The sequence below is a fragment of the Hemicordylus capensis genome, chromosome 6 (genome assembly GCF_027244095.1).
Source record: "Hemicordylus capensis ecotype Gifberg chromosome 6, rHemCap1.1.pri, whole genome shotgun sequence".
NCBI classification, from domain to species: domain Eukaryota; kingdom Metazoa; phylum Chordata; class Lepidosauria; order Squamata; family Cordylidae; genus Hemicordylus; species Hemicordylus capensis.
The window spans coordinates 136,710,215-136,728,794 of record NC_069662.1 but is presented as its reverse complement, the minus strand read 5'-3'; the positions used below and the strand labels follow the sequence as shown (position 1 = coordinate 136,728,794).

At 42.2% G+C, this 18,580-nt stretch overlaps 1 protein-coding gene across 2 annotated transcripts in view; it reads left to right on the top strand.

The window, feature by feature from the left end:
• The window catches only part of RSU1 (Ras suppressor protein 1), a 107,037-nt gene that overhangs the window by 56,560 nt on the left and 31,897 nt on the right, over window positions 1–18,580 (top strand). For both annotated transcript variants that reach the window (XR_008310473.1, XM_053265989.1), the window contains exon 8: window positions 3,493–3,625. Coding sequence is in view for 1 of the 2 variants with exons in the window: in XM_053265989.1 (XP_053121964.1) it covers window positions 3,493–3,625 (133 nt within the window). In the remaining variant the exon portion in view is untranslated. The remainder of the gene's footprint in view (window positions 1–3,492; window positions 3,626–18,580) is intronic.

Here is an 18,580-nt window from a genome sequence, read left to right as displayed (position 1 = left end):
GGGTTAAATTGGGGGGCATGGGGGGTGTAATTTAAATCGGCAGGGATTTTCCTTCCTGTCCGCAGAGGCTGGTTCAAGTAATTTTGGTGCCTAGTGTCCATTCTCAGCACCATGGTTTAAAATAATATGATTAAATAGCAGGCATTTTGCTGCCCTGTCCATGGTTCTGTCTTATTCTCCCTGATGGCAAGAACACCAGCCCTTCCTTTCACCGTTGCCAAAATCAACACACATTCTGGTTCTGAACCTCCAAGTTCACTGACATTTCTTTTCAAATGTGTTCTGTTTAAGTGATTTTATGGTGTATATGTAGAAGCTACATGGGAAAATATCATGCTTGAGAGGTGAGAAAGGCAAGGCAGCCTTCTCTGTATGATTTAGGACGGGCAGCAAACTGCTCAACCAATTCAAGATTCAGCTCTTCATTCTCTCTGGGTAAGATTTGGGGATATGAATACCTATGCTTCAAGCGAAGGGGAGCACAGTATGTCTTGCTGATTTTTGCTGTTTGTATGAGTTGCAGCAGACTGATCTTTCGCCCTTTCTCGGCGGTGTTGCTTGCAGAATTATAAGTACAAGTGAGTGCTTACTGTGTCCGCTTTAGAGACAAGTGTCTACGATTTGGTTTTTCAGGGTGTGTGTGTGTGTGTTCTCCCAGGTAATAAAATGGAAAATCCAATTTGCAATTGCAGAATAAGCCTCTGAGTGAAATATTATCTTCATAGCAGTGTTGGTCGGGGGTTACCGCTAATCACAGTGCTGGCTTGCTTCCCCAGTGGCCTCTGCCTTGAAACTTCACACTGAACAGTGTGAATCTGTTATTTGAGCCAGCCAGCATAGATTTAGACACCCCAGTCTCCAGCTTATTAGGTCCTCTTTGTCACAGTGCTTAATCCTACTGCCTGATCCTTGTTAGAACAGGAACGCTGCTGCGGCCTCTAATAAAGAAGGTGGGTGTGAGCCTTCAAACTAGATGCACTCAAGCGTAAGGCACTTAGGGCAATTGCTTCCTGACTGACAGAGGGGCGATATGCTTCCTGCATGTTATTACTTAAGAGGAGAAGAGACCTCCATACAGCTGACTGATTTCACTGGCATGATGGCAACTTGTTGATAGGCCTGTACACCACAAGGATCCATCTTCTTTTCTTTTAGTTTCTTTTTGCACAAATATAATTTAGCTTTCATTTAATTATCCTAACCCCTTTTTAAGTCTACTTTCTTTAAGGAAGTTAAGCATATGAGATTAAATGTTAAGCTGGTCTAAGGACCGTAATAAATTTACTTACTTACTTACATATGAGATCACCCAGCTCTGTGTGTGTGTGTGTGTCCCTACCAATTTCACAATGTCTGGACCAATCTGGACCAAATTTGTGTGACACATAGGGATACATCAACGGTGTAGTTTGTGATGCTATCATCCACCCCCAATTCAAGATGACAGACACATTAATGTTTGTTTCGGAAGCTGGCTAACATGTGAAGATCGTAACTATCAATTAAGATTATAGTGAAAGGAAGGTAGGCAGTTTCGTTCTTACCAGAACTACTTGTTTCATAATGAAGTACATTAAGGATTGCATTTATGAAGAGCACAGGGATTGTAACAAACTAAGTTTGTTTTGTCTGAATTACAATTACAAGCTGAGGCCAGAGAGAGAGAGAGAGAGAGAGAGAGAGAGAGAGACTTTGCAGAACTGCTGCAGTGCCAAGAGTCGCATTATCTCAGTCAGCTTGGTCTCAATGGTGCTGCTCAGCTGCTGTGGAAGACCTAACCACAGAACACTCTCAACATCCTTCAACAAATCATGTATATTGTTGACTCAGCTTGAGCCAGCACTAGGGAAGTGAGGCTGCTGTGGCAGCTCTGAGTGCCTTGCAAAGAGACAGCAGTGGCTCAGCCCTTCTCTCAACATTATCTCCAACCCTTTCTTGACTTTCCCCAAAGCCTCTTGTATGACTCAACTCAGCAGAACATAGGACCATCACGGCCATCAGATTCAGGACTGGTGTTGGGGACTGGAATAGTTGGGCATTCGGGGTAGGGGGTCTCAGAAGGGCCTTCTACTGATCCTTGGGACCACCTCTGTTTCTGTACTCTTCATGTGGTGATGACAGACTGAATCTCTGAGACCCACCTGGATAAGAGGAGGTCCCATGATGGGTAGATTGCTGAGGACCCCCTGAAACTAGCCCTGCTCAGATTCAAATTAACTGGGCTGGGGTAGCAGGGATACGTTTGTAGAAGACAGTAGACTGGTGTGTCTGAACTGGTCTAAAATGAACTTGAAAGCTTCATTTGATGGATTTTTTTTTAAAAAAGACTACTTTTGCTTTACTACAGTAGTCCAACAGGTGGCTACTGTTGTACGAACACAGTAGACTCTATTGTATTCAAGAACTTTGAACCTATGTAACTCCTAGGTTTAAAAAAAAAAAGTACAGCAGATACAAAAGACAAACTGAGAAGACGAAAGTGAACGATTGACATAACAATGTACTTTAGGACAGGGGTTCTCAAATGTGAGTGCCCAAATGTTGCTGGACTACAACTCCCATCATCCCAAGGCATAAGGGCCAAAGGGGGTTGTAGCCAAACAACATCTGGAGACTAGCATTTGAGAACTCCTGTCCTAAAATACAACAAAGGCTCATTCAATCCAAGTTACGTTCAAAAAGAACCCAAGATAAGCTGTACCACTGCTTACACCCCAGAATACACACACAAAGATCAACTGTAACCAATAACCACATATGACCAAAAGTGAATAGAAACATTGGACAAAGTGTGTCTGTGTGTGTGTGTGTGTGTGTGTGTGTGTGTGTGTGTGTGTAGAGAAACAATAGGATTTTTCTCTTGCAGTTTTTTTTCCTAAGCCTTTCTTCTAACCTTGGGCTATCCCTGCATTTGTATATTTCTAGCCAGTGGTGCTGAGCTTTTCTAAAGAGATTATAGTGCACTCCCTTCTATTATCCCTTTCCTTTCCATATCCCTTTCCTTTCTTGGTCCAGGACTGGAAAATGACTTATCTTCTTATCATGAAACCTAAAAATTAGGGATTTGAAATATTGCTCCAGCCCCGAAAAACTCTGATTCTGCTGTCTAGAAACTCCTGTCTTCGTGTATATAAAGTGTAGTAATCTAATTTATTTGGACTGTGGGGGAGGGGATAGGAAGGGATGGTAGAAAGATACTAAAGCTGCACACTTACTTGGGAATAAGCCTATTTAAACTCAGTTTAAGTCACAAGTGGGAGTGATCTGTGAGTAAACATGAGCAGGATTTGGCTTCATTTCTGCAATCCTATTCACATTTATTAAGGAATATATTTATTTGCTTTACATCTAGTTAATTATGTTTAGACTCGTACTCCACCTTGACTACTACTCTAACACTCAAGTCTTTAAAATGTCTTAACTTATTTGTTGTCAAGTGGAAACTATCCTTAAATTATCCCAGAAGACTAAACTCCTGTTTAATCCTTTTAGGTAACTTGGATTTGACTGGTCAAAAGCAAGTCTTCAAAGCAGAAAATAATCCATGGGTCACCCCTATTGCGGATCAGTTCCAGCTGGGCATTTCTCATGTGTTTGAATATATTCGGTCAGAAACATACAAGTAGTGAGTATTGTGCTTCTTCATATGTATGTGTGTGCTGTATCTTAATCTTGGGTGTTGGGGGCTATAAGGTGAAGTTTGGGGGCAGAACCTTGTGACTGCACTAGGGCCAGTTGACTCAAATTCCTCCCTCCATATGAACCAAAATGAAGGGAAAGGCTTGCCTTGAGGACTTCTTCCCCAGAGTAACAGTGGTGGGCTATGTACAAGTTCCATCTTTGTGCACTTGACTGGTTTTACTCTTATATTCCTCCGTCTTGGTTCATGTAGTGGAGTGAATAACCAGGGTGTGCAAGGGGGATAATTCTGGCAGGCCCTCTTTTCAAACAACTGAACTCTTCAGATACTGGGGGACATCTGAAGGGCCCCTTGCTTTCTCCTGAAGTGAGACAAGTGTTTCTGAGAAATGCCTGGGTGATGGTATTTCCCACTGTAGCACCCTGTCACAGCTTTCTTCTAGGCAAAAACAAGATGTTCTTCTTTTCTCAGCTTTTCCAGTGCTTTTCTATGGGGTGCTACTGGGTGGTGTTTTTTTAGTATTTCTTCTTGACATTTAACGAGTGGTCTTGAACAATATTGTGTTACTTCTGTGTTTATGTTGGTCTTGTGGTAAGGTAAAGTGTGCGATCAAGTCAATTTCGACGCCTGGCACCCACAGAGCCCAGTGGTTTTCTTTTGGTAGAATACAGGATGGGTTTATCATTGCCTCCTCCTGCACAGTATGAGATGATGCCTTTCAACATCTTCATATATCGCTGCTGCCCAATATAGTACCAGCGGGGATTCGGCAACCTTCTGCTTGTTAGTCAAGCATTTCCCCGCTGCACCATTAGGTGGCTGTGGTCTTATGGTAGCAAGCATGAATTATCCCCTTTGCTAAGCAGGATCTGCCCTGGTTTGCATTTGAATGGAAGTCTGCATGTGTGAGCACTGTAAGATATTCCCCTTAGGGGATGGAGCCACTGAGGTAGAGTATCTTCCTAGAAAGATGCTCTTCCTAGAAAACATGTTCACATGCAGAAGGTTCCAAATTTCCTCCCTGACACCTCCAAGATAGGGCTAAGAGAGACTCCTGCCTGCAACCTTGGAGAAGCCACTGCCAGTCTGTGTATACAGTACTGAGCTAGATTGACTAATGGTCTGACTCAGTATATGGCAGCTTCCTGTGCTCCTATGCTCTTTTTGTGTTTTGTAGTTGTATACCACCCTGATATAATTTATGAAGGGCAGTATAAAAGTTTGTCATATTAATAAATAGTCCTGTGGAAATGAGACATCCCCTTGGGATCAAAGGCAATACTGGAAAGCAAACATGAATTTCCTATGAGCTAGATTAGTTGCTCCCCCCCCCCACCGATATGGTCCTCCTTGCCCCAACAGCCCTGTCCAGTAAGACATGATGCTCAGCAAGCATTAAGTACCAAAATATCTTGCTTGGCAAGTTAAAAGGTTTGGGATGTTGAACCCTGCATCTGCACATGAGGGTGAGGTAGTCTTTCCCTGAACATTTCAGTTGCTTGCCAGGCAGCTGTATGGAGGGCCACTCTCTGCTAGCATTTTCAAGGTTTTTATACACTCAGCTGCTTTTGAGAGAGGCTCCAATCCTTACTACACAAAGACTTTTTCAGAAGTAGTCATGTGTTAGCCCTTTCTGCATTAGACGTGGGAGTGCTTGCTGAGAGTTTACCAAAAAAAGCAAAGCCTTGTTCCTTTTTCAATTTTTCTACTGTATGGTGTTCATTTCTACTCTGGGTTTGTAATTATGCACTTGTTTGGAAAACTATTTACAGTTGATGATTGTTTGTTCTCTTAAGATGAACAAAGGTTATTGGGGGTGGGGGCAGTATAAGAACAGGACTTGATGATGTCAGTATAATCATGTTCTGTATTTGCCCAAGTGTGTATCTACACACATGTCCTTCAGAACCACCTGAGAGAAGTGGGTAGACACGGACATTGCCAAAGGAGTGATCAAGGAACAAGCAAACAGGGGACAGTGAATGAAAGCTGAGGCTGGCACTTGTCCACTCATTTGGCTTGGCAGGAGGATTTAAATAGAAGAATCACCATGCATATTCCTACCATTTGGTAGGCAGCTTGCCAGTTTAAATGATGATTTGTAGATGTAAAGCAGACTTACAGGTTGTGCTAGGTTTCTGCTTATTTGTCCCTCATGGTACAAAAATTCAAGGTGCATTAAAGTAGTGCAGCAGCTCTAGGTTGGGAAGTGCCACGGCCACAAAGATTTTATGCAGAGGGAATTAGATGTGCATAAATTATTGAAATAAGCCTCTACCTTCTGGCTCATGATGCATTTTCAATGAGGTCTTCAGTACTGAATGAATTACCCACCCATGGGTTAGAGGAGAGATGTCAAATTGCAACTGCCATATGTTAGGAATTATGATGATACCATAAAGAAATGCCTGACTAACGTTGAAGGAGATGTGAAGCCAGTAATTTTTCAGTAGAGGTTTTATCATAAAGGAGGATATAATTATACATAGAGTATGATAGATCCTCGGGTGAATAAGTCTGTGTGATGGGATGTTGGTTTGAAAGATTGTCTTGCAAACTATGTTTGTTCATATGGTAGTTCCGCACTAATAGCGAATGCCAGTATTCAGCAAGGGGGGGTGGAATCCCCTTCCTGGAAGTCTGCCATTTCTGAATGCAGGCAGGGAATCCATACCTGTATGTTCTTTCACATCAGAAGATTCTTGCTGCTCAAAAGTAAAATGTTGGGGAAGGCTGGGCTAGAACCCTCTTCCTCATCACAGGTGTGATATTGTGAAACAGTACGTAAATATGTGGTAACCTTTTTGGGGAGCAGGGGTGTCTCAAGGTTGAAGTGGGCCCTGGGGCAAAAGTGAAGATGGGTCCCTGCACTCCACCTTTGCTACTTTCTTCTCCCCCACCCCGCTGCCCACTCACCTGCATCTTTGCTGCAGAAGTGTAAGGGCATGGTGAAAAACAAAACAAACTTTTTTCTTTTTCTCTCTCTTTTTTCCACGTGCATGCATACCTAAGGAAGCTTCCTAAGGAAGGTGCTCCAGATCATCTCAGTTTCTCTCTTCTGCACCTTTTCCAGTTCTACAATGTTCTTAAAATACAGTGACCAGAACTGCACACAGTACTCCAGATGTGGCTGCACCATAAACTTGTACGAGGGTATTATAATATTAGCATTTTTATTTTCAATCCCTTTCCTAATGCTCCCTAGCATGGAATTGGCCTTTTTCACAGTCGCCGTGCACTGAGTCAACACTTTGAATGATCTGTCCACCATGACCCCAAGATATCTCTCCTGATCAGTCATTGACAGCTCAGACCCCATCAGTGTATATGTGAAGGGGGTTGGGGTTTGCCCCCAAATGCATCACTTTACACTTGCTTACATTGAACTGCATTTGCCATTTTCTCTCATCCAGTTTGGAGAGATGTTTTTGGAGCTCTTCGCAATCTGTTTTGGATTTCACTACCCTAACTAGTTTAGTGTCATCTGCATCCCTCTTTTTAGAGAACTGACCATTTATTTCTACCTTGTTTCCTGTTGTTCAGCCAGTTAGCAATCCACACATGAACCCGTGCCCTTATCCCATGACTGCTAAGATTACTAAAGAGCCTTTGGTGGGGAACGTGGTCAGAAGCTTTTTGGAAGTCCAAGTATACTGTGTCAACCAAATCACCTTTATTCACATGCCCTGTTGATACTCTCAAAGAACTCCAAAAGGTTGGTGAGGCAAGACTTGCCCTTGCAGAAGCCGTGCAGGTTCTCTGACCAAGTGCACTTGCTGCATGGGAAAAGTATAGATATTACTTCTGAATTATGTGAAGTCCCTTACTATTCTGTAGCTCACAAGCATTTAATCAGGCTAGGGGCGGGGGTGGTGGGGGAGAGCACAGCCCATTAACAGAATTGTACACCGCCGTATGGTGCTGGTCTCTGCATAGCTGCTTTCAACGGTGTTCTATAATCCTAATGCAGCCTTATTGTTGTGATTAGTCAGACTCTCCAGTTAGACATTCTTAATGTGATGTTGACAGGGAGCAATCATGGCCCAATATTACAGTGAATGGCCAAGTGATTAACCAACGGCTGGATTCGTGGAATCTGTTCTGATAAAGTGAACGGTGGAGAGTTGTACAGTCATACAAGAAAAAGTTATTTTTGTTGCTGCATACTTGCAGTAAAGCAAATGTACAGATGAATAATATCATTGGAACAGTTCCAACCATGGAACACAGGAAGCTGCTTTTTACCAAGTCAGATCATCAGACCATCTGGCTCAGTACTTTCCACACTCACTGGCAGTGGCTTCTCCAGGGTTTCAGGCAGTAGTCTTTCCCAGCCCTACCTGGAGATAGCAAGGATTGAACCCTGGACCTTTTGCCCCCAAAGCAGATGCTCTACCACTGTGCTATGGACCCATCCCCAAATGGGATGAGTAGTTATTAGCTCAAATGCTGCTGTGATCGTCTCCCTCATCTGATTGAAACAAGACACTTTTTTGTATGTGTAATTCATCATCTCATGCTAAAGCAAATTTATTATGGTTAGTAGTTTTTAAATTGTTCAAAAAATCAGTTCTATACTAAACCATAATGCATTTGCTTATTGATTGGTGACTATTTGGCTTGATTGTCATTTCTGTCCTAGAGGCTCAGAGCAGATTACAAGAGTATATTTAACAACTTAAGCACAGCCTTGTTGGGCAGGCCAAGGTCCAGCACCCTGCTTCATGTGGCAGCTGGCCAGATGCCTCTGGGTGCTCACAGACTGAGCATGAAGGTTCAGACTGCGCTTCTCCTAATTTGTCCACAGCACCTGCCAGAGGCATACAACTTCAAACATGTTTTAGATATTTAAAGTACCTCAGCTTGATGCAAAGCTGCACAAGCCTCTGACACATACATTCAGGTCCTGTTGGGTATGGAGATAGGTTCAATACATTCATTAAAATAAAAAACCTTCAGAATCCAAGATAATGTAAACCCAAGACAAACTTTAGCCTCAATTCTAATGTCATCATTGTGGTTGCAGCAGACAATCAAATTTGATCTTATTTGGTCTACAACCTTTTTTCTCCTTCCTTTTCATTGTGCATTTGTGGATTGGTCACCAAGAGCACCTATTTATGTAATGTGATTTACCAAATAGGCACACACAGTATATTCAAGAGAGGGCTCTCTATCAGTCCTAGAAGATCATAGCAGGATATAAAAATTATTTTTAACCCAAAACAAATAAATCTACACACTTGTTTTTATCAGAATCATTTTCTATAGCATTCTAATAGGATCCCAGCAGTGCCTGTGTACCACTATAGTGACATGATGCTTACATAGTCCTCAGTATACACATTCTGGGTATTCGTTTGCTCTGCAGTGGGTTTAAGCTGCTGTGTACACCTTTTGTCAGCAGCCCCTAGGGACATCTAGTGATGGTAGAGAAAACTTTACCATGTGGTAACCATGTTTGCTACCATTTCATAAGCTGGTTTCATTTTCTATACAGCTCTGCCCAATGATGAAGAAGATCTTTACTAGATATATACGCCAGATTGGAAATGTAAGGAAACTGATGAGTAGTAAAATTGTTCTCCTGATTGGTAGGATATTGTTAGGTGTACATTTGCCACTTGGTTAAATGGCCTTTTAAATTTGTTTTTGCTCCCAAGAATATATAAAAAATATCACTCAGACTTCCTTTTGAATCTGCAAACATGCAAAAGACAGACCTGCCAAGCGGGTGAGCTTCACTTGCGTGTTATATTAAACGAGGCATAAATTGTAATATATTTCCAGGAGAAACCCCGGTGGTGGTACCAATCATGTCACCTCAGGTATATGCAAAGATGGCCTCAGTTACTAGAACCCAGATATCTTGTCGGCTTCCCTAAATGTCAGTCTTTCCTGGGTGGCATTTTTTGTCCTTGTTTCCATCTAGTCCTGAGCAAGTGGCTGAAGATGACTCTGTCAGATAAGTAGAAGTCAGACTACAATGCAGAACACGAGACAAATTTGTCTAGACATGAAATTAACATTCTTGATAACTTCATGGGGTTTTTATTTTGTATGTTAAACCTTGTTCCCCACCAGGGAAAACATCACAGCTTTTTGCTTAAAGCATAATGGCAGCACATTCCCTTCAGAGGCAATAACTACATGTTTTTTATTGGTGCCCCTAGTCAACTTTCAAAGTGACCTTTATGCGAGAGGTGTATTCTCTGAAGATCTTGTATGTCTAGGATAGTGACAAAGACATGATGAATGGGATGATTTATTGGCTATAATACACTCAGCAAGTGCAGACAGACATAAATGTTTAAAACAAAACAGCAAATTAAACTCCTATGAAGAATTGCAATCTCGAAATGTTATTCAGAATTAGTGTAAGATCATTAGTGACTTGATGATGTGGTAAACCCCTAATGAGCAAAGAGTGGTGAGAGGGCTTGGGCTTAGTAAATGGGAGGCAGTTTTCCAAGTACATTTTAAGCATTAATCATGGTCTCCCAATCATTTCTTCATGTGCAAATTGCTCATTGTCCACTCCTCTTTTTCCCCATTCTAAATGGTAAATTATTTTCGGTATTCTCATTTGTAGTACCAATTGAAGTTCCTACTTGAAGATCTAATCTCAGTCAAAGCTAAAATGTTTCCTAGCCTGTAGAGGTGTGCACAGAACGAATTTTGCATTCCATTCTGAGCTCAGAACGGAACGCAAAATTTGCGGATCATTCCATTGGAACAACCGGGCGAGTTGGACAGAGCGACCCCATTCTAAACAGAATGATCTGAGTACCATTTTGGATTCCAAAACGGTACTCAGAATGGGTCATTCCGTTCTGAGCCCCAAACAGGATTCCCTTGTAAAGCAGGTTCTGTTTCAAGCTCAGAGCACTCAAAACGGCCCATTCCAAGGCGGAATGTTTCACCCACGGAACATTCTGCACATCCCTACTAGCCTGCTTAAAGTAGTACTTACTTGCAGCTTTTGGTTCCGGCAGCTGCTACACAAAGCTAATACACCTGAACACACATTTTCAAAGCTACTGTTTCTTTGTGTGACCTGTTCATTCAGCAGAATTGCTATGGATAATAGTTCCAAATATATTAGTTTCTGGAATTAACTTCCCATGGGGCAGTCAGTTTGGACTGTATTATGAAGGTTACATTGATGTCGCTCCTGAATGGACTGTAGTCTCTAAGCTTATGCAACAATACATTTGTTGATCTTCAGGGTGCCACATGCCTCTCTGGTTTTTTTTTAGTATGGTCGTTGGAACTGCTCAACCCCTGCTAACTTGCCAAAGAGGCAGCTTTTAACATGGTGATTCTCTCTACTGAGCAGAGGGAGAGTAACTGGCCCTCTCCACCCCCAGCACAGTACCTCCAGTTACTGTTGCTGGTATCTATATCTCCTATGAAGAGTAGTTGTGAGAGGAATGGGAGGTTCCCCATGATAAATGGCCAGCATTCTGACTAATGATGCACTTGAATGAAAGATCATGCTTGCAAGAAGATTGTGTAGCTGCGCTAAATCACTGGGATTTCGGAATTGAAAATGAACACCTGTGGGATTGATTGATTGATTTTATGCCGTCAAGTTGGTGTCAACTCTTAGTGAGCACATAGATAGATTCTCTCCAGGATGATATATCTTCAACTTGGCCTTTAAGGTATCTCAGTGGTGCATTCATTGCTGTAGTAATCGAGCCCATCCACCTTGCTGCTGGTCGTCCTCTTTCCTTCAACTTCCCCCAGTATTATGGACTTCTCAAAGGACCTGGGTCTTCGCATAATGTGTCCGCAGTATGATAGTTTGAGCCTGGTCATTTATGCCTCGAGTGAAAATGCTGGATTATTTGTTCTATGATCCATTTGTTTGTTTTCCTGGCTGTCCATGGTATCCTCAAAAGTCTTCTCCAGCACCAAAGTTCAAAAGCGTCAATACTTTTTCTATCTTGCTTCTTCAAAGTCCAGCTTTCACATCTATAGAGTGTCACGGGGAAAACCACTGTCTGAACTATTCTAGTCTTTGTAGATTTAGACACATCACAGCATCTAAATATCCTTTCCAAGGCCTTCATTGCAGCTCAACCAAGTGCTAGTCCGCAGCGTATTTCTTGACTGCTGGATCCTTTACTGTTGATGGTCGATCCTAAAAGGCAGAAGCTATCCAGCACTTCAGTGTCTTCATTGCCAATTCTGAGGCTGGTTGCTGTACCTGTTGTCATTAGTTTAATCTTCTTTACATTTAATTGTAGTGCCATTTTTTCACTGTGCTCCTTGACCTTCATTACTAGAGCTTGCAGATAATACGCATTCTCAGCTATCAGAGTTGTGTCATCAGCGTAGTGCAGGTTATTGATGTTTCTTCAACTTTAAAACCATGCTCATCTTCTTCTATTCCAGCTTCTCTCAGTATATGTTCAACATAAGTACAAAGTTAGTAATTTGCGACCCAAGGTCAGCATAACATAACATAAACAAAACATCTCATAACATAGAAAGATACGATTGGGAAAAAGAAATATGTAAATATAGAGATAAATATCCACAAATAAATAATCAGTAAAATTTTAAAATTAATCAAAGACAAACTCGCTGCCGTAACAATACTGCAGTAGAACAGAATTTGGCCACCTTAAAGATGACATCTAAAGTTTTATCCACAAGAAGATAGGAAACATAAAAATCTCCTGAGCAACCTGGGAAGAGTGTCAGAAGAGGAGTTAATAAGGAACATCTTAAGTCTCTATATAATGGACGGCACAACAAAACATGTTGGATGGATTCGACTTTCCCCATACCACATGGGCATAATCTGTCCTCCCTAGGAATCCCCAGAAACCTCCCCGAGAGCACCACTGAAGGTAACATATCATGTCTTGCTCTGAAAAAGGCCCTCTGGTAGCACGTCATGCTCAAGCCATTCAAATAAGCAGCAGGGCCCCAACTAGAACTGCTCAAACCCAGCCTCCTTTTTCGAACAACCAAGGATTTGGGAGAATTCTTGTTGGATTTCAAAGTCCAAGAGTCTTTGTTTCAGGATCTGCCTAGCCTGGTTGTGACTTAACAGGACCAAGTAGTCCCTAGACCAGGGATTCTCAATGTGTGGATCCCCAGATGTAATTGGACTTCAACTCCCATAATTCCCAACCAAAGGCCACTGAGGCTGGGGATTATGGGAGTTGAAGTCCAATTACATCTGGGGACCCACATGTTGAGAAACCCTGCCCTAGACAGACCCAAGGACACAATTTTGTCCTGAATAGCCTGGGCCCAAGTGGGCTGGAATACATCAGCCAAGGTAAAAGAAATCCATCCTCAGGGGGGAAATCTGACTTTAAGCCAATAGGTCAAAATAGACAACCAGGCCCACACCTCAATCTTCAGAACACCCAACTCAAACCTTAATAATACATTGGGGATGCATCTAGGTACTCTAAGTAGAGCCCTAAGGAAGTTATTTTGAACCACGTCCATAGACTTGTATGAAGGAAAAGGACCAAGTTGCGCCCCATATAATAACTGGCTCCTAACTTTGGCCGCCTTGAAAATAATTTCAAGGCGGCCGAAATGATCGCACCTCCTTTAAAATAGAAAAATGTCCGGATAGCAAGAGAACTTCTCCGTGCTGTAAGAATAACTTGATCTATATGCACCTTCCATGGACCCCTTGCTTGCAGGGTCACACCTAAATATCTATATGTATAGACCTGTTCTAACTGTTGATCCTCAATCGACCATCTTAACTGCCTAGGTCTCCTTGCAGAAATCATTACTTTGGATTTCGAGTAATTGATCCAAAGATAATTGGCTCTACAGTAGAGGGCCAATCTTTTCAATGCTTGCCTCAGGCCCACCGGAGTCCTAGCTAAAATAGCAGCAGCATCTGCATAAAGAAGAGGAATGCACACACTTGCTGCAGGTGGCGAATGTAGGCTGGAATCGGTTAAACAAGGGGCCAAGTCATTGAGATATAAATTAAAAAGCAAGGGGGCAAGTATACATCCCTGCCTCACTCCTTTATAGGTAGGTATAGGTTGTGAAAGCTCCTTCTAGGATGACATCTAACCCTGATGTTCGAGCCTGCATGAAGCTGCTGCATTAAAAAAAGAAGCTGTTTGTCAATGTTCATTTGAGCTAGCTTCTCCCAAAGCCGTCCTCTTGATACAGAGCTGAATTCCGATTTAAAATCAATGAAAGCCGCATAGAAAGCCAACCCAGGCTTATCTCCATATTTTCCGATCAGATGACGGAGGATAAAGACCCGATCAGTGGTAGATCATCCAGTTCTAAACCCGGCCTGCTCATCCACCAAAACACTCTCATCCTCCATCCAGGCATGAAGTTTGGCTAAAAGGTGCCTGGCATACAGCTTGCTGACTACACTTAACAGTGAAATAGGCCTATAGTTCAAAGGGAGATTTCTTCCCCCTTTCTTATAAATTGGCACTATAACAGCCGTACTCCACTCTTTTGGAATTTGTCCAGTGGCATCTATATAGGTGAAAAGCCTGGCCAGCACAGGGGCCCACCATTCAATATCCAATTGGATAGCCACAGGGTTAATGCCATCAAATTCTGGGACATTACCAGTTTTTATTTCATCTGTTAATTTTTCCACCTCCAATACCGTAACTGGTGGCCATCCCGGAACTGGTGGCCATCCCGGAACTGGTGGCCATCCCTGTTAATTTTTCCACCTCCAATACCGTAACTGGTGGCCATCCCGGAACAGAGCTAAAGTCCAACTTCCCAGAAGCTGAAGGGAACTCCCCAAGATTATAAAGATCACTAAAATGAGTCACCCAGTCGTTCATAGATACTACACAGCTGGCACTGAGGGGATGAGTGCACCACTGTGCATTCACCAAGCGCCAAAACTCAGAGTCATTGGCATCTTTTAGCTGCCTCAGAGAGGTCCTTTCACAGGGATCTTAAGGCCAATGCTTTATTTTCCTTTAAAAGGCCTTTATACTGTCTCTTCTCAGCCATCAAGTTGGCCTTTGATGTCATCCTAGGGTGCTGCTGAAAAGCTCTAAAAGCTGTAACCAGGTCCTTTCTAGCCACTCGGCAATCATGGTCAAACCACTCTCTGGACCTGGGTTTAAGAGAGGAGCTCCCTAAAATTCCCTGACAAAAATGCTCCTGGATACGTTGTATCAGATGGTGATAATTATCTAAAACTCCAGAACCTCCAGCTTCATCTAAAAGCTTTTCCCCACTACACCTCATCTCCTTTGAATTTAATAGGATATGAATCGAAGCAGCCCATCTAGAATTCCAGTTCACCCGAATCTCACCCAAAGTTGGAGTACAGTTGGTGCGGGAATACTCCCAAGATTGAATGCTCCCAGAAGCGATCTTAATCCTTAACAAAACAGGGAAATGATCACTGTCGGGGTATGGAAGTACTGATAACTTCTCCACATATGGTACCAAATCACGGGAAGAAAGCCAATAGTAGAGAGACCCTGGCCTGCCCAAAAAGTAAATTCTGCAGGACGATCGCCAGGAACTGCACCATTCAAAATGTTTAAATCAAAGCAGGTTGCCAGCTGGACAAGGCATAGACCGGCCAAGTTACAAACCCTATCCTTAGTGAGTCGCAGAGGAAGCATAGGTAGCCCACATTCCTCTGGCTGGACCTGCTTAAAATAATGGTATAATGTAACATCATCTTGGCCCAGCCTAGCATTAAAATCACCTCCCAAAAGTAAGGAGGCCCTGAGATACATTTCAGCGCAAGCCTCTATATACATTTTCAGTTTATGCCAAATAGATCTTGTATGTGAATATCTCTGCTGAGAGGGAGAATAAACATTAAACAGCAATACTTGAAAAGGCCCAAACTGTACTTTGTACTTATATGTTCAACATATAAATTGAATAAAGAAGGAGAAAGTATGCAGCCTTGTCTTACTCCTTTGCTAATTTGGAACCAGTCTGTTTCACCATGTTCCATCTGGACTGTGGCTTCCTGCCCTGTGGATAGGTTTCTCATGCAAACAATGAGGTGTTCTGGGATGCCGATTTTGCTAAGGATATTCCACAACTTGACATGGCTGACACAATCAAAGGCTTTCCTGTAGTCAATAAAGCACATATTGACCTCTTTCTGCTATTCTTTGGCTTTCTCAATTATCCCCCATGCATCAGCAATGATGTCTCTTGTTTCTCGGCCTTTTCTGAAACCAGCTTGAACATCCGGCATTTCCCTTTCCACATAGGGCTCTAATCTGCATTGGATGATCCTAAGCATTATTTTGCTAGCATGTGAAATTAAGGATATTGTGCAATGGTTTGTGCAATCTGTTAAGTCTCCTTTCTTTGGTATGGGTATGTAGACTGATCTCTTCCAGTCTGTTGGCCACTGTGTTGTTATCCAAATTTGCTGGCATAGATTAGATTAGAGCCTTGACTGTTTCTTCTTCTGTTGCCTACCATATTTCTATAGCTATAGCTATTAACCTGTGGTATTAGGCTAAGATAATCCAAGGATTGTTCAGACAAGTAAAACAGAAGATGAGATTTGTTGTTCCTCTATCTCTCTATTTGAGACATTAACAAACAAACAAAATATAGGTAACAAACAAAATACATGTTAGCATTAAGCTGAAGCACAATTCTTAAGGAAAAGTTGCATATAAAATAGAAAACTCAAGCATTGATGTGATGTCAAGGTAAAGTGTGCTATCGAATCGATTTTGACTCCTGGCACCCACAAAGCCCTGTGGTTTTCTTTGGTAGAATACAGGAGGGCTTTACCATTGCCTCCTCCTGCGCAGTATGAGATGATCCCTTTCAGCATCTTCCTATATCGCTGCTGCCTGATATAGTACCAGCGGGGATTCCAGCTGGTAACCTTTGCTTGTTAGTCAAGCATTTCCCTGCTGCACCACTTAAGGTGGCTGATGTCAAGGTCTGTCAAGATAACGGACCACACAGGGTACAGAACCTTCTAAAAAAGTTTTTCAGTTTCAAAGGGAGTAGCTGTAGCAATAGCATAAATCAAATGATCCCCCAAAGCAAGCTTCAGAATACAAATCTTTCTTTCTCGGAAGGCTTGCTAGAAAAAAGCATTCAAAGCTGACTTCTCTATCCCAGATATCTCCAAAACTACTTCAATGTCCACTCCAGATCTTTCCCATCTGTCCTCTGTAGATGGTTACAGGCCTTAGTTAAAGGGTTTTTTCCTCTCGTCTCTCCTCCCAATTCAAAACAAAGGTCAGGTGCACATGATCTCAGTGTTTTGACTAGGAGGGCATAAATGAAGGCTATGCACAGTGTGCAAATCAACAAGTGTTGCTCTCAGCAAAAGAATATGCATAAAGAATATGCAAGATGGTTCCTCTTAGGCTTGCGTTGAACTTCTTTTTATCTTTTGAATGAAAACATCCACCAAATATGCCTTAAAAATGGCCGTGACGCACCATTGTGCAAAAGTTCCCTGCAAAATATATGAGATGTGCCACAGGTTTTGCACCTTATGGAAGTGCAAACATGTTTGCAGTAGTGCAACTCTAGTCTGAAACACAAGCTAGTGCAATACAACAGTCTTACACATGTGCAGCACTGCATCACTATCCAGTATATTTTATGTTTTGATTGTTTAGAAGTTTGTCCCAGTGGGGATCCTGTAGAGAGTGTGGGGGGTGGAGTCAGAAAGGAAAAGGGAGGGGAAGGAGAAGAAGAAAACAGCATTGTTTCTGAATAAAATCTTAGTTAATTCTGCATAATAAAATATGATAAATAAATAAGATTACTTTCTGTTTGTGAGGGAAGCAATTATAAAAACAGGGTGTTGACCACTGTATGTTTCCATGGGAATGGATTGATGATGATGATTTTACATTTATATCCCGCTATTCCTCCAAGGAACCCAGAGCGGTGTACTACATACTTAAGTTTCTCTTTCACAACAACCCTATGAAGTAAGTTAGGCTGAGAGAGAAGTGACTGGCCCAGAGTCACCCAGCTAGTTTTATGGCTGAATGGGGATTTGAACTCAGGTCTCCCCGGTCCTAGTCCAGCATTAACAGGTTATCTAACGAGTTAATTAAATGCCTTCAAAGGCCATGGAATGTTCATACCTTTTGTCATTTTCTGTAGATCGTTTGTCAGAACTGACCCTTCTTAGTCTGAGCAGCATACTATGGACAAGGGAAGTTTAGGGGATGACAGCAGAATGCGGAAATAGTATTGCATGGCTGCCCAAAGCAAACCGGGGCAGAAGAGCGAATGGTGAAAAAATATTACCCTTTAGAATCTAAGCTCGTTCCTCTGCTGTTTAGGAAGGACAGCACTAAATATTATAAAATTCTTAACCCCTTTATAACTTCAAAAATGCTTGGACTGCTCGTTCTGAATAGGTTATTTACAACTAGGCTAGATGAGTTACTATGTATGTTGCTGCTTTTTATTTGGGACATAAATTAAAAAGCGGCGTTTTTATAATAAAGCAGAATGGCTTGCGATTTCTATTCTCTACACAGTAATATCTTGTTTTATTACATGCTGGCTTTTTATTGAGCTCCAGTTTCTTTTTTTCAAGCTGATATTGTTTGAGGCTTTTGTGTTATCCTTGGCAGTTTTTTACTCTGCTGTTGAGGGCTATCAGGTAGATGTAGAAGTTGCTCTTGCTTTATGGGGAGATTTTATCAACTTTTTCTCCACAGAAAAGCTTAAGTGGAAATTATTTTCAGTGCAATTTAACAACTCACTGTCCAGCTTGACCCTCTATTTTTATTTTAGACAGGCTGTGCACATGACCAGGAGGTGAGGAGGCCAGGTAGGTGAGGGCTGAGGCAAACTTACCTTTCCCCCAGATGATCCTTAAATGCTAGTGGGGAGCGCAGACCACACTCCCACATGATCTGCACTGCATGCTGGAGGCTGGGACAATGCACCCCAGCCTCCACGTATCCCACAATGCATTGCGCA